This window comes from Podarcis muralis, chromosome 9 (assembly GCF_964188315.1).
Source record: "Podarcis muralis chromosome 9, rPodMur119.hap1.1, whole genome shotgun sequence".
NCBI classification, from domain to species: Eukaryota; Metazoa; Chordata; class Lepidosauria; order Squamata; family Lacertidae; genus Podarcis; species Podarcis muralis.
Genome location: NC_135663.1, coordinates 4,500,476 through 4,517,307, shown reverse-complemented (window position 1 = coordinate 4,517,307; position 16,832 = coordinate 4,500,476). Strand labels below are relative to the sequence as shown.

The 16,832-nt window shown below is 45.3% G+C and overlaps 1 protein-coding gene across 4 annotated transcripts in view; it reads right to left on the bottom strand.

Annotated features, from left to right (window-relative positions):
* ALMS1 (ALMS1 centrosome and basal body associated protein) overlaps positions 1–16,832 on the bottom strand; it is a 73,949-nt gene that overhangs the window by 44,460 nt on the left and 12,657 nt on the right. For 3 of the 4 annotated variants that reach the window (XM_077933717.1, XM_028744302.2, XM_077933716.1), the window contains exons 4-5: positions 5,260–5,380; positions 1,786–4,042 (exon numbers count right to left, since the gene is read on the bottom strand). In XM_077933717.1, the coding sequence (XP_077789843.1) occupies positions 1,786–4,042; positions 5,260–5,380 (2,378 nt within the window). The remainder of the gene's footprint in view (positions 1–1,785; positions 4,043–5,259; positions 5,381–16,832) is intronic. The other variant, XM_077933715.1, reaches the window with a different exon arrangement.

The window sequence follows — 16,832 nt, the reverse complement described above, 5'->3', positions numbered from 1 at the left end:
TCCAGGAACCCACAAGGGCAAATATTAACAGGCAGCCACCATCAAAGTAATTCTTTTATTACCAAAGACCAATTTTCAGACGCTGCTGTTAGAAAGGCAGGTGGGCATTCATTCCATGTCAGCAGTTTGCATGCTTTCGTGCTAGAGATAACTTGAAAAGAATAGAATATTTATAGGGTCTGAAATGTGCTTTGCCAGGAGTTTGTTGTACCAGCTTCTTCTGTTGTTAGAGACATGTGGGTGTGAATAATTTTCTCCCTTAGACTCCACTAAAAGCTGGGCTTGTGTCACAGAGTAGATTTCTGGCATGGAGTATCTCAGTATGTCTGCCCAGAAGGAAGAGACTAGAAGGTCACAGACAGCTCTTCAATGCAATAGTCAGAAAACATTAAGCTCCTCACCACTTAGCCATCCTGTCTTGTTCTTCTCATTGCAAAGACACTGATTCACTTCTTCTGTCATGCCAACAACCTCAGCATATGCCCTATACGATCCATCTTACAAGGAATGGCTTGTGCATTCTTCTTATGCAACAGTCCTCACCGAAAGACCGTAAGGCCTCAGTTTTATGTACATGATAATTTGTCCAAAGCTGCCTTCCTCCCATCCACCCTCGATAAAAATTGGGCAATTTACTATGCCACAAAGGAAGACCATTTTTCAGGCATTTTGTTTGGAATGCTTCAAAATGTGACACATTGAGAAGAACAAGGGCAGGGGGAAGGATTAGCGGATCTTACTAGTAGGCAGATATGGGGGGAACTCAGGAAACAGCTAATGAAGTTATTTTCTTTGAAAAAGGAACTAATTACTTAATTTTTTACCGCTCCAAAGCATATTTTTTCTGTTTCCCATGACAATGCTGAGGTCTATATATATATATTTTACTTTTTTGTCCTTTTCTTTCACCACAATGGTGGTTTCTAATTTACAGTTTTATTTTTCCTATTTTCAAAGTGACAAAATATATAAAATATATATCCTTAGGCACCATAAGGCACTGGGCACATCCAAAAATGTCTGGGATAGAAGATTCTCTCTGACATGCTCAATTTTGTACATGCAGGATGATTCCTATTTGAAGGATATTTCCACTCTGAACCTCCTATCTGCCACGGTAGAGTCCAGTTTCAGTCCCTTCTACAGATTTAACTAAGTACAGTGGTACCTCGGGTTACATACGCTTCAGGTTACATGCGCTTCAGATTACAGACTCCGCTAACCCAGAAATATTACCTCGGGTTAAGAACTTTGCTTCAGGATGAGAACAGAAATCATGCTCCAGCGGCGCGGCGGCAGCGGGAGGCCCCATTAGCTAAAGTATTGCTTCAGGTTAAGATCAGTTTCAGGTTAAGAACAGACCTCCAGAACGAATTAAATACTTAACCCAAGGTACCACTGTACTGTAGTTGCTATTCTGGTATAAATGCTACCTATGTAATTGACCTTTCTATGTTTGTATGTTCCATTACTGTTGACACTGGCTCCTTGGTTTCAGTGCTAATGCCAATACTAGAAAGATCCAATTACCCACCCCCTCCTTGGTTCAAGACTCCTGTCCCTTCCGTACATGTGGAGATAAGGACATCTATTTCGATGGAAGAAGTATTTGGCAAAAAGTACCGTGCATACCTGTCTCCAACGGTTAACAGAATAGAAAGACCCTCAAGGAATTCATGCGCATGCACTATAGGTATACCATAAGATAAGATGGCTGTGGAGCAAGTGTACCAACTGTAACTGCAAACAACGACGTTTTAAAATATTGTGGCAAAATTAACTTACAGGTATTCTTTCTTCGATGTTTATCTCCCTGTCATATGGAGTTTTGAATACTTCTTCCAAACTGCCATGCAACTTCCCAGAAACAACTGAAGATCGCGTTGAAGAGCGTCTTGAAGACTGTCTTGAAGAAAGTCTCAAGTCAGCGCAGCTGCCTGTCCCAGGACTAGTTCTTTGATTCAAGCTATCTGGTGAAACATCACTAAAGTGGCCCAAACTGATCTGGTTGGTACAAGGAAGAAAACCTGGCAATTCTCTGGTAATATCTTGACAGCCATCTGTCTTTTCTTGGCTACCACTAAGAAAGCTGGCGTCTTCCCTGAGGAGTTCAGCAACTCTTTCACTGGAAATAAAATTATCTGGATTTCCTCCAGTGGCACTTTCGCCGATTTCTTCGTCGCTGGAGACAGTGGAGACAAGAACAGCTGTATAATGTTGGGAATGTGCATCCTCAATGTTAGCATCACTCTGCTTGACTCCAGACACTCCTGAAACTCTTCCCTTATCTTCTACTGGATGAAGATCTTCACTGTGGGACGTTTCGTGACCTACTTCAGCCCTTGGCATCTCTCTGCTGAGTGCGACCACAGAGTTTTCAGACTGAGACCTGGTAAGTGACAGCACCTGTGGTGGGTTTTTATCATAAACATGCAGGTTGGTCACGGAGTTTGGCCCATAAAAGGATGCTGCCAGCCCTGCCTTAAGATCAGCCTGGCTCTGCTGCTTTAACAAAAGGCGGTTCAAGGAATCTGCTATTGCACTGTAGGCCTTCTGCCTAGGAGAAGCGCCACTTGAGCCATGTAAAGCCAAGGCATCAGACATCCTCTCAGCTGAATGACTCATGTTCCATGCCCCAACCTTCTCCATGAAGTTGAGAGAAGGTAGAGACTGAATCCTGCCTTTAAGAGGATATAGAACCTGGAGACCACCACTGTTTTCATCTTTTGATGCTTGGCCACTTTGCAGGGCAAGCGGCTCTCCCGCAGAGGGTATGCAAGTATCATCCAGAGAAGGTACGCGAGGCTCTTCCACGGAAGGAAGGAATGTATTGGAACAAGAGTTATTTGAGAACTCCTCGTGTAAGCAAGGGAGAGAGGACTGAAGAACAGCTTTGACCGGGTATGTCATAGCAGGAACTTCCCGAGTCAAACTTCTAGTTGTAAAAATTCCTGGAGTAGAATGATGAACGGGATGTGCCAGATGTAAAATGAATGATCCCTCGTTAAAGGAAGGTGAAATTCCGACATCTTTATGTTCCCTCTCTATACTGAAGTCTGAGTGCATTAATTCACTTTTGTCCCCCATCTGGATTTCTACCATGTTACGGATATTGCCATGCTCTGCAGCTACAAAGACTGGCTGGTGGGGTGCAGGGACATGAAGTTTAGCGTCCGCAAAAGCTGGAACAAGCTTCTTTTGCTCCTCAAATGCAGCTTCAGAAACATGCTGCAACTCCTGCTTGCTCAGAAAAGGGTTTGAAGATATCCCAGGGATGAGGCAAGAATCACCCAAACCCATCCTTTGCCCCCTGAAGGACACATTTGAAATGTCTGAAGATAATTGTTCTGAATTACCGGTATTTCTAAAGGGCTTTCCCTCCAAATAAGAGAGTGCGTTCAACGAATCACACTCAGGAACAGTTCTTCTTTCTTGCCCAGGTGGTTCTGCAAAGGTTTCCAACTCCCTTTCCCCAAGAACTACATTTTCCATTAGGGGGCTCATTTCGTTTTCAACTGGATCCTTTCCCAAAACACTTTTCCCAGATGAACTCTCGGAAGATAAGAAGCCAGAATGCTTGGATAGCCCCACCTCTTTCTCCAGAATTTCAAGGAGGACAGGTGCTGGCACACGGCTGTCCAAAAGGAACAGATCCTGTCCCCAAGACTCATTCGGAGGAAGAGACGTTGCCGACTGCGGATTTAGCTGCTTCTGTGAACCTGGGATTCCCAAATTCTCATCGCTGGAGCCCAAGGTTTCAGTCCTTGCATCAAGGTGTTGTGTATGCTGCTCACTATGATGAGCCTGTTCCCTGGGAGTGGGCCCAGAAAAAGAAAGGGGATGCTGGGAGAGACAACTGCCAAGGCTGGTATTGCTAGGTGCCATGCTGCTGAAAGCCAAGGGATGCTGAGACAGTTTAAAGTAATCGGAGAGAAGAGAAGAGTCTGAGCTGACATCTGTGGCTGCCAGCCGCACAGCTTCACTCATCCGCAAATGGCTTGAAGACTCTTCGGAAGCGACGTTAGAAGCATCTGGAGTCCCTCTGAAAGAGAATTGGGGGTGGGGGCCAGAATTACAATCCTGCATTGCGGTCCAGCAGAACCCAGAAAGGAACGATTTCCAGGTCCAACACAGCTCAATAGGTAAAGGTACCCCTGCCCGTACGGGCCAGTCTTGACAGACTCTAGGGTTGTGCGCCCATCTCACTCAAGAGGCCGGGGGCCAGCGCTGTCCGGAGACACTTCCGGGTCACGTGGCCAGCGTGACATCACTGCTCTGGCGAGCCAGAGCCGCACACGGAAATGCCGTTTACCTTCCCGCTAGTAAACGGTCCCTATTTATCTACTTGCACCCGGGGGTGCTTTTGAACTGCTAGGTTGGCAGGCGCTGGGACCGAGCAGCGGGAGCGCACCCTGCCGCGGGGATTCGAACCACCGACCTTTCGATCGGCAAGCCCTAGGCGCTGAGGCTTTTACCCACAGCGCCACCCGCGTCCCTTAACACAGCTCAATATTCCCCTTCAAAAAGGTACTTTAATAAGTCACTGTCTCTGACAACATAAAAAGGTAAAGGGACCCCTGACCATTAGGTCCAGTCGCAGATGACTCTGGGGTTGCGGCGCTCATCTCGCTTTACTGGCCAAGGGAGCCGGCGTACAGCTTCCTGGTCATGTGGCCAGAATGACTAAGCCGCTTCTGGCGAACCAGAGCAGCACACGGAAATGCCGTTTACCTTCCCGCCGGAGAGGTACCTATTTATCTACTTGCACTTTGACGTGCTTTCGAACTGCTAGGTTGGCAGGAGCAGGGACAGAGCAACAGGAGCTCACCCCGTCGCGGGGATTCAAACCGCTGACCTTCTGATCGGCAAGCCCAAGAGGCTCAGTGGTTTAGACCACAGCGCCACCCACATCCCCTCTGACAATATACAAGCATGATTTTGTTAGGATGAGCTTCTGGCCTTCTAATGGTTTTTGGGGGGTGAAGGTGGACCCCTTTGGATGAAGCAGCACTAGAATCAAAAAGCTAGTGGTGCTGCAGCAGTTAAAGCACTGGACTAGGAACTGGGAGAGCCAGGTTCAAATCCCCACTCAGCCATGATGCTCACTGGGTTGACCTTGAGCCAGACAGCCTCTCAGCCTAACCTACTTCACCGGGTTGTTGGGAGGATAAAATGGGGAGAAGAATGCACACCATCTTGTGCTCAGTGCATTAAACAACACAGCTAACAGAGTTCAAGAGAACAGTAGGTTTACCCCACCTCAAAGGAGCAAAATCTGTTCCAGTTTGCTGAAAGAGGGTCTCGTTGAAGAATGTTCGGCCTTGTGTTGAGTATGTTGTCATCAGTGGGAGGTTGGGAGAGAGGCGACTGTCCTCAGCTTCTGTCAAAATTACAAACACCATGGTTATGTGGCAAGACTGAAAAGTCATGGCTTGCTAATCAAAGCCTTACTAATGCAAGTGCCCTGCCAACTGGCAGGAGCTTAAAAAACCAAATATGGTTGAAAATGTGTAATACGGCAACTTTAAATGGCTAAAGATGAATCAGACTGAAAAACACAGATTTCACATATGGTATAGTCGTTTCTAACATTAAAAAAAACCTTTAAAATAAATTTTATGGTACAGCTTTAGGGGAATGTGTGACATTCCTCCTCTTAGAAAAAAGCCTCAAATGTCTGACAGAAACATTTACGTGTATGTAACTCAATGAACTTTGCATCCCCTTTTGAGCATACACCAATTGGAGACCTGATAATCAACGTTAACATCTATAACCTGAAATCATGCTCATCTAATATGCCCAATCTAATTTTGGTGGTTCCTAATAGCTGTTCCGCTCTTCGGAGGAAGGCAACAAGCTTACTTAAAGAAATTCATTTTTGCCATTAACTCATCAAGAAGGATTATTTTAAACAGTACAAAAGGAGTTTTAAATCTTTTAATGGAAAAAAAAACCCAAGCTTCATCAAGTAGGATGATCTAATGCATAATGGGTCAAATGAAATGCAAATTAGAAATCAATGACTTTTTTCTGTCATATAAGGTCTTAATACATGGATTTCTTATCTGTTACTTTTAAGTAAGCAAGAAAACGCTTCAATAATCATAAAAATGTTGATGTAGAAGCCCCCTCCCCCAATCTATCCCCAGTCTGTAGAATAATTTGATCACAGAGTTGCTTGGCATCCATCTGTCTCGAGAGACAATGGAAGTGTGCTTTTGGGGGTGAAGTCAGACTGTTGGAAGGTTGCATTGCCTGCTATGGCCGTAGAGAACGATACGGGACAGACATGTTTTGTTGCAGCTGGAGCAGACGAAGGCAGACTTCGTGTTGCATTTGAAGAAATATTTGTGACACAGAGTTGGTCTGCCAATGGGCCCGGTGCCTGAAGCCAGATCTCCATAGAGCATGTCCTTGGGGATCATAGAATACGTTTGATTTTGGAGAACACAAAGCCTATGGCAGGGGTCAGCAAGGCTTACCTTGCCTGGGCCGGTTCACTGCCGCGGAGCCCCCTCTGTGGGCCGGATCACACATGCACCTGCGATTTCCAGCGTCTGCATCTGCGCAGATGCAATTTCCAGTGCAGGGGCCAGTAAAGCAACCCCCATGGGCCGCTTGTAGCCCATGGGCCTTAGGTTGCCGACCCCTGGCCTATGGCAAAGCTGGGGCACTTCGTAAGAAGCAAAAAGATACAACACCAAGTGAAGTGTCTCAGCTTCCAGCTTTTGGAAAAAGGTTTTGTTTTGTCTGTCTGTCTGTTTGTTTAAACAACCTACACCAGGGGTCAGCAAACCTTTTCAGCAGGGGGCTGGTCCACTGTCCCTCAGACCTTGTGGGGGGCCAGACTATATGGGGGGGGGGGAATGAACAAATTCCTGTGCCCCACAAATAACCCAGAGATGCATTTTAAATAAAAGGACACATTCTACTCATGTAAAAACACACTGATTCCCGGATCATCAGTGGGCCAGATTTAGAAGGCGACTGGGCTGCATCCAGCCCCTAGTTTGCCTACCCATAACCTACACCTTGATCCCAATCTCATAGAACTATCCTGGGCCAGGAAAAAAAAAATGCTTTGGAGGCTAGATCTGCTATTTTACCTTTCAAACACAGAATTCACCAACTTAAGCTCTTCCGCTTTCATGTTTATAAAAGAAATGTTTATGTATCAAGAAAGGCTAAAGAAAACAAGCCACATAGAAGTGCCTGGGAATCTCAGAAGCCACGACTGGGGTGAGAATGGGAGATGAGAGGCAGTGTTGGTGATGGGGCTCCAATGCTTTGGGAAGGTCTCGTCCCTCACCCTTGGGGAATAGTTCCTGCAACTTATGCCCATTTCAGTCTCCCTGCGTGCACCACCTCCTCCTGACCGCCGGTCAAGCCTGCCAAAATATTTAAAAGAGCTTTGAAAATGTATCGCACAGAAGCAGGTTTGTGCAGGTTTCTTTCCTTTTCAGAATGCATCCTGTTACAAAATGGAGGATTTCTTGGCCTGATACAGAATTTGAATATTCAACCCAAGGTAGATAGGCTATAACCAAAACGCCAGAAATAGCAATGCCTTGAATATGCCACTGTTTCCAAGAGCTTGCAACAGGCTAATATAACCTTGTATTGTGTTGTGAGTTTCCCAGCAACCAGGTTGCAAGTAAGAAAAAGCGTCAAAAACAAAAGGTCCATTTTCTGCCTCTCCATCCTTCTCTTTCCCCTTCTGTACTATACTGTTAAAAGGAACAAAATGTGCCTTATACAACTCAGTATTCTCTATTCATCCAGCAAAATATTAATACCCTCAATGCATTTCATACAAAATGAGTCATTAAAAATAAGGGGCAACGGTTATTGTTGAATATAAAGTTGTTCAATGTTGCAGGTGCTTCACAACTTCCCTGTTTAAATGCTACAGAAAACACAACAGAGAATCTTGAGAAGCCTTAAAGCTTAATGCACTTAATGTGGAAAAAGTTTTTCAGGGCCTGACTAAGCAGAGCACATTCTCATGGAGCTATGAAAAGGGCAGATTCTGCATCACAGGTTATCGGAAAAGGGAATAAAAATAAAAAACCCAGTACAGTGTCATAATGCACTTATGCAAATATCTATGACATGGTCTGTGTACAATTCAGGTCACATTACCTCAAAAAGGGTATTATAAAGGTAAAGGTAAACGTGCCCCTGCCCGTTCGGGCCAGTCTTGCCAGACTCTAGGGTTGTGCGCTCATCTCACTCTAGAGGCCGGGAGCCAGCGCTGTCCGGAGACACTTCCGGGTCACGTGGCCAGCGTGACAAAGCTGCATCTGGCGAGCCAGTGCAGCACACGGAACGCCGTTTACCTTCCCGCTGGTAAGCGGTCCCTATTTATCTACTTGCACCCGGGGGTGCTTTCGAACTGCTAGGTTGGCAGGCGCTGGGACCGAACGACGGGAACGCACCCCGCCACGGGGATTCAAACCGCCGACCATGCGATCGGCAAGTCCTAGGCGCTGAGGTTTTACCCACAGCGCCACCCGCGTCCCTATAAAAAAAGGGTATTATACAGAGGTAGAAAAGATGCAGAAAATGTCAACCAAAATGATCATGAGGCTTAAGCACCTTTCCCTGCGAGGAAAGACTGTAACATTCAAGGCTTTTTAGTTTTAGGAAAATGGCAGCTAAGGGAGGACAAGCAAACAGTTGCAGCAATAACTAAAAAAAGTAAGCCTGTGTTCTCAAGTCTTAGGATATGCTTCATCGCTGAATGTTACAAATCTTATCACAGACCACCTCACTTCTTAGGCCAAAATACACTTCCATATTTTCAAATGAGTTAACTGATGCCAAGCACAAAGCGTGAGGGGGCTTGGAAGAACAACTCAAGAGGACAACCTAGCAGAGTAAGACCTATGTCCGGCCAAGAAATTCCTCCTTCCCCAAAATACCAAACTCCCAAGCAAAGGATGCTTGAAACACAGCCAAGTTTCACCACCTCACATTTCAAAACAAGGTCAGTGAATCAAACCAGAGATGGGCAATTCCTTCAGCATCTCAGACAGCACTGGAAATCTCATGAGCTGGAATACGGCAGCTGATTTCACATTAGGCCACTTTTTGCATAAAGCTCATGAAAAGACGCGGGTGATGCTGTGGGTTAAACCACAGAGCCTAGGACTTGCCGATCAGAAGGTCGGTGGTTCGAATCCCCACGATGGGGTGAGCTCCTGTTGCTCGGTCCCTGCTCCTGCCAACCTAGCAGTCCAACAGCACGTCAAGTGCAAGTAGATAAATAGGTACCGCTCTGGCAGGAAGGTAAACAGCGTTTCCGCGCGCTGCTCTGGTTTCGCCAGAAGCGGCTTAGTCATGCTGGCCACATGACCCGGAAGCTGTACGCCGGCACCTTCGGCCAGTAAAGAGAGAGGAGCGCCGCAACCCCAGAGTTGGTCACGACTGGACCTAATGGTCAGGGGTCCCTTTACCTTTACATGCAAAGATGGCTGGCTGCCAGTTGTAGCTGGAAGGCACTGTGTATTTCTTCCCTTAACACAGGGGCAGACAACCAGTAGTGGATGTCACAAGACCCAATACCTCAAAATGGCAAATTCAACTTTTCAGATGTCACAAAGTTTGAACACATGCTTTTTAATGCATTCTCTTGTCTGTAAGCCTTGAAGATAGTGGGCCTCAAACTGTGTTACTTGCCCAACACTTCCAACCTATCTTGAAGTGAGGTCCAATGTCTTTGTACACCATTATTTGCTGTTATGCCTCCTTCTGACAACCTGGTTTAAAAGTTACCCAGGATTTCGGCAGGATGGTACCCAAGAGCCCTTTCTTTGGAGCCGGGTGAGAGATGGGAAGAGGAACACATAAGCATTGCCTTTTCAGCCACCCCAAATCAGATGCAAGCCTTTCTAATCCATATACAATACCTAGCAATATTAGTCATCTCAGAAACAAAATCCATCAGCTATTCCATTACACAATCTAAATCAGGTTATTCACAAGTTACACTGAAAACCTATTAAATTTTATGTTGGCTGGAAAAATTAATGGAGCTTTGCTTTTCTCTAGGGAACTGCAAAATCATCATCTCAACTCTTGCTGCTTGTGATGGTTTTGGGGAAACGTTAACAGTAGTGTTCTGTGCAAAGACCTATTAGGTCCCAGAGCAGCAAATGATACCAGTTCACACCATCTTTGGGTGTCTGGTGCAAAAGAAGAGCAGTTCTTCTTCCCACTGTCAATTCTGAAGGTCGCCTCCCTCATTCATAGCTAAATTTACCTAGAAAGCAAACCTGATCCTGCATCATCTTACATCCTGCTGCTGACAATTGTGAAAGCCAGAAATCAGAATGCTGTTTGCTGAGCATTTAGAGATGGAGGCAAAACCTGAGCAGAGCCATTGTTTTCAATTCGCTACATTAATTAACGCATTACCATTAGAAAATACTTTTTCAAAAAGACTGTAGATGATGCCTCAATTATGATGTCATAATAAATACTTTTAGGAAAAAGAGAAGGGAAAAAAACACATTCCAGTAAAATATTTCCATATGGAATACAGCAAGGCACTCCCCTACCTTTCGACACGCAATTCAACCGTCTTATTTAGTGTACACACACACTACAACAAGTATAGTCCAATGAATGGATAGTGGGTAACATTCTCTTGGGAGTGAGGAAATGAGCTGGAAATGAACTGAATCTTTTTTGGGTGGGTGGGAGGAGAGGCTTTCAGAGCAAAAGCGTCCCTTTCACTCATCAGTAGTTGCCTGCTCCCTGGTTTGCTAAATATGCAGAATCACCATCACTCCAGTCATCTGATTTGGCATTTGCCTACTCCTCTTGAGTGAGTAACACTGCTCATAGACTACACCACTAGTTTTTCCACTTCCACTGACACCATGGGCCTCTCTATGCTCTCCGCACCCCACTCTCAATCCTGCCACTTCCATTCCTCCATTACGGCAGCCGCTACCCTCAGGGTGCAACCTTTAGAGCTGTGCATCCAATTTTCTACCCTCTTAGTGAAAATGTTTTAAATGGCCAAGACCCTTTTAAAGCCGGGACTGAAGGGAAAATATATATGCAGCAAAGGAAAGGGAAAGGAAAAGAAAAGAAGAAAGATTCTCACGATGACTCACACCCAGCAAGCCATAAAGGCTCAGGGACAATAAGATCAAGGAACCTGGGGAAAGAATAATCCCCAGGAAAGCATCGCCCTTACCAACCAATCTACCCCACTCCAATTTCACTGCAGATTCACAGGTTTTGACAGGAAATCAAACTGCAAATGCATTAAAGAAAAGGAGTCATTAAGAGGAATTATATAAAGCTGTGGAAACTGATGCCTCACACAACAGCAAATAGGTTCCCTGGCTGAGGTAGCTGCATTGAACAAGAGAAACAGTTTGATATACGTGAAGTGGGTGGGGGAAAGGAGTACTCATCCCTTTTACATGGGAAGTCTCAAGGTGCTAGATAATGCAAAACAAACAAAGCCCATCTTAAGCTGCTCCAACCTAAGCATCTTTATGCAATTCCCAGCTGCATAGTTTCTCTACGCACCAGTTTCTCTTGCCAGCTAAAACAATACGAGCCCATATATGCTGCCCTGAGCTATTTGGGATATTAACAAAATAAACTATTGGTGCACATATAGTCAGTCACTCTGCTACGCACATGTTTAGATGCCAGCAATGCTAGTCGCTAGAGCAGACAGAGGAAGATCAGGTAGAGACTCCAGGGAAGAACTAACAAATAATCACAGTTCTGCAAGCACAGCAAGAGAATTATGCCCCATGTTCCAGTTCAAATCAACTGAAATGCTTAACTACCCATTATCAGATTCCGACTCTGTGAGCAATATTCACCGAACCATCCAGCAGTCACAATTGGAAATTCAAGCCTGCCAATGACTAAATGCTGAAGCTAAACTGGGAGCAGGAGCTGCCACCAGCAGTCAGAATATGAAGCAGCAGGGAGAGATCAGAGTGTAGGTGGCATATCGTTCTCAATGTCTTTTTAAAATTTCTAAAATGTCTGACTGCTACAAAGAAAGTGTACTATATGATCCAAATATAACACCCTTAGTCATATTATAATCATATTTTGCATATGTGTTCATTTTTAGCATTTACAGTTCTAAAGGGCTGTTATGTCTATTTTCATTCTGCCGGTATCCACCCTGGCTGAGCTGAGGCATGGTGTTACATAAGGAAGAGGGCCCCGGTCCAAAGCAGTATATGCCATCTTCCCTATACGCTCAGCGGCTTTGTAGCTCCTTTCTGTACTGTAGTAGCCCACACACTCACAACCCCCCTGAAGACTAGGGGCCCTCCAGACAAGCATCCCCTAAAGTATAAAAAGGTAAAGGACCCCTGACAGTTAAGTCCAGTTGCGAACGACTCTGGGGTTGCAGCGCTCATCTCGCTTTACTGGCCGAGGGAGCTGACATTTGTCCGCAGACAGTCTTTCCGCATCATGTGGCCAGCATGACTAAGCCACTACTGGCAAAACCAGAGCAGCGCACGGAAACGCCGTTTACCTTCCCGCCGGAGCGTTACCTATTTATCTACTTGCACTCTGACGTGCTTTCGAACTGCTAGGTTGGCAGGAGCTGGGACCGAGCAACGGGAGCTCACCCCATCGCGGGGGTTCGAACCACCAACCTTCTGATCAGCAAGTCCTAGGCTCTGTGGCTTGGACCACAGCACCACTCGCGTCCCAGCCCTAAAGTGTATGGGGCTGCTATTGGAAATGAGGGGAGATCAGCCACCCCACCACAATGCATTTGGAAGTTCTTTACATGCGAACAGAGGCATGTCTAGAGCCAATCACAAATACAGAATTTTCTCAGACCACTTGCATCCCCCTCATGGAGAGGCAGAGGTAACTGGGTGATGCCAGTTACTGCCAGGTTCCTGTAGTCTGTCTCTCACTTGCACACTTTGGAAGTCACTTGTAGAACCATAGAATAATTGTAGAGTTGGAAGGGACCCGGAGGATCATCTAGTCCAACCCACTGTGAGGAAGGAATCTCAAAGGGCGGTCACCCGTCCAATTTGAAACCATGCCAGACCCTGCTTAGCTTTGCAAATGAACTAGCAATTTTAAAAAAATAAAATCAGTGTGACCCTGAAGATGAGAGAAGCATCCATTGCCCATAAAACCTAAATAAGCAATAAGTAATAAGCTAGAGAGAGAGAGAGAGAGAGAGCACAAGCTCAAACTGGGGCACACACAAACTTCATCCTCTTGATACCTCAGGGGAGAAAGAATTGTCATGAACCCCGCAATCCTGATGGGTTCAAGGTGCAATTTGATATCAGATGAAGAGGGAAAGGACAGACCATGCTGTCAGTGGAGAGGGACCCGTAGGAGAGGATGGGGCCTCACTTCCTTTTCCCTTAAAGAGGCTGGGAAGGGGGAGGTTGAACAACTGAAGGAGGGGCTATGAGGGGTTGAGCTCCATCCCATCGCCAAGAGCTTGGCACCACCTCTACTGCTGGAAGCAGATCCGTGCCCCCCATCTGGAGAAACATGTACCACCAAGCCCACCAGCCTAGTGGCAAGAGAATTTCTCAAGTGAGTGCACCATGTCTTACTTTTAAAAACCGGCAAAAATTGGAAAAGCAGCAGCGTCCCAACTAAAACAGACTGGTTATCTAAAATGATGGAATACTTCCATATTGACGAACTAACAGGGAGGATAAGAGGAGATATGGTACAAAAAGTGACTAAGGAGTGGGCTATCTTTAAGGAATGTATCAAAATTTATGTGGAGAAAGTAGAATTTCTGACAGATACTGAGTGAATCCAGAAAATGATTAGAGTGAAAGGAGAGTAAAGTTAAGATAGAAGAAGAGATTAAAGAAATAATGAAATGTGTTTAAGCTAGTTGGAAAAACAAAGTAGCGTAACAAGAATGGCTGGAAGTCAAGTCACTTGGTAGGTGTCCGTATGGGGTAGGTGTGTAGGTATGTTGATATGTATAGTATAGGTAGGTACTATATAGAGTAATGTAGATATGTTTTATGTTATGAAAATTAGGTAGTGTGTTGTGTACGTGTATTGTGTAAATGTATATGCATGTGTTTTATATGTTAATTTAAAAAAATGGCAGGAGGGGGCGTGCCTCTTTGTTGAGACAACATCACAGATTTCGTCCAGTCTTGGACCCCTGATATTAGTGCCTCTGGCAATCTGTACCTGTAGTCTGACTTGAATAGCTGTAAGCCTTAAATAAACCTTCCCTCTTATACACAAGTAAGCCCCTCTGTCGCTGCCCTTGGGACATGAGCCAGGACAACAATCTCTAGAAATTATTTGGCCTTACCATATGTTTCAACAGTAGAAAATGGAGGAACACAAGAGAAAAAGAGTTACTGGCAAGGGAGGGTTCTGATAAATTTCAAGAGATGCCATCTAAAAGAACAGGAATAGGGGTGTAAACAATCTGACTAATATGGACCAGTGTCACAAAGAGTGCCCAGAGTCCGTTTTAGGAACTTGCAAATTCAGTCTAACTGGGTATGCTATATATTTAATTTCCTCCATTTGAATCCTGTTTGTCATGCACACAGAGAGCATGTGGGTGGATCCTGCCTGCTCACCTTCCTTTTCTGGAATGATCAGCTGAAATGCTAATAAGGAAGAAGTGTGGTGACAGCTGAAATGAATGGCATTATGTGCTTTGCCCAGCTGGCTCAAAGATCTGGAGGTAGAAGTGTGATCTTGTCACCAAGTGAGCATTCTTGATAGAATCCAGAATGTGGCAGCTAGACTGGTGACTGGGAGTGACAGCCAGGACCATATAACACCGGTCCGAAAGGGTCTTCATTGGCTCCCAGTGCGTTTCCAAGCACAATTCAAAGTGTTGGTGCTGACCTTTAAAGCCCTAAACGGCCTCAGCCCAGTTTACCTGAAGGAGCGTCTCCACCCCCATTGTTCTGCCCGGATGCTGAGGTCCAGCACCGAGGGCCTTCTGGTGGTTCCCTCTCTGTGAGAAGTGAAGTTACAGGGAACCAGGCAGAGGGCCTTTTCAGCGGTGGCACCCGCCCTGTGGAATGCCCTCCCATCAGATGTCAAGGAAATAAACAACCATACAACTTTTAGAAGACATCAGAAGGCAGCCCTGTATCAGGAAGTTTTTAAGGTTTAATGTTTTTGTATGTTCTGATATATGCTGTGAGCCACCCAGACAGAGTGGCTGGGGAAACCCAGCCAGATGGGCGGGGTATAAATAATAAAATTATTTATCATCATCACCACCATCATCTTTTTAAAGTCATGCCACCTGAGGTCTTGTAAAGACATTATTGGTTCTTGTCCAGGGGTAATTCTTTAAATAAAATAATTTATCCTGTTTCCACATGATAAATACCAGGATCTACACACTATTTCTTAGTGCAAATAATAAAACTTTCCTCTTGCTTACTATAATGATGATTTGTATTTTTTTTAAAAACCCCCCATTTTTTCAACTGCCCAACTAAGGTAGCCTTAAGAACTTTATGCCTTTTTCTAAGAAATAATAAATTAGCTGATATTGCTGGTGTTTATTACACGTGAGTGATACATTTATTTATTTTTTAAAAGAACCTAAGGGAGCTGTCCTATCTCTTAACAATAGGTATATCTGTAAGCAACATTTTAATAAATTAACAGATCTGTATTTTTAAAGGTCACAAATATCTCTAACAGTACAGTCTACTACCTAAATTATACATAATGTTTCATGCTCTTACCATAGCATAGGAAGCTTACGTTTGATAAGAAATTAAGTACTGTACAGTGGTACCTCGGGTTACATACGCTTCAGGTTACAGACTCCGCTAACCCAGAAATATTACCTCGGGTTAAGAACTTTGCTTCAGGATGAGAAAATAACTCATGCTCCGCGGTGCGGCAGCAGCAGGAAGCCCCATTAGCTAAAGTGGTGTTTCAGGTTAAGAACAGTTTCAGGTTAAGAATGGACCTCCAGAACGAATTAAGTACTTAACCTGAGGTACCACTGTATTCGGGACGCGGGTGGCGCTGTGGGTAAAAGCCTCAGCGCCTAGGGCTTGCCGATCGAAAGGTCGGCGGTTCGAATCCCCGCGGCGGGGTGCGCTCCCGTTGCTCGGTCCCAGCGCCTGCCAACCTAGCAGTTTGACAGCACCCCCGGGTGCAAGTAGATAAATAGGGACCGCTTACTAGCGGGAAGGTAAACGGCGTTTCCGTGTGCTGCGCTGGCTCACCAGATGCAGCTTTGTCACGCTGGCCACGTGACCCGGAAGTGTCTCCGGACAGCGCTGGCCCCCGGCCTCTTAAGTGAGATGTGCGCACAACCCTAGAGTCTGTCAAGACTGGCCCGTACGGGCAGGGGTACCTTTACCTTTTACCACTGTATTGCCGATATGTCAATTCCCTCACTTTTGAGGGAAAGGGTGACATTAACTGTCCACTTTTTTCCCTTGGCTTTCAAAATTTCCAGGAGTTGCTGTCATCAGTACTGTCCCTGTTAGCAGCATCAAATCCACAAAAACGGTGATGAAGTTTGAGACGTGACTGGAGCACAAGGCAGGGCACGACCAGGCACCTATGGCAGTAACCGGCAATACCATTTCCTACCATATTTTATATCAGGGGAAAAAAATGCTTGCTACTTAAGCAGACTGGAATTTCAGCAGAGAAGCCACAGTAAAAGGCACCCGCACTCAGTCCCTTCTTGTCTTCTCCAAATTGTGAACTCTCAATATAAAACAAACAGAACTTGAGATGGCCAGGATCAACACCTTGAATTCCTCTGAATCTTGACTTCGCTACAAATATATGTGTACATACTTTAAAAAAGGTCATTGCTT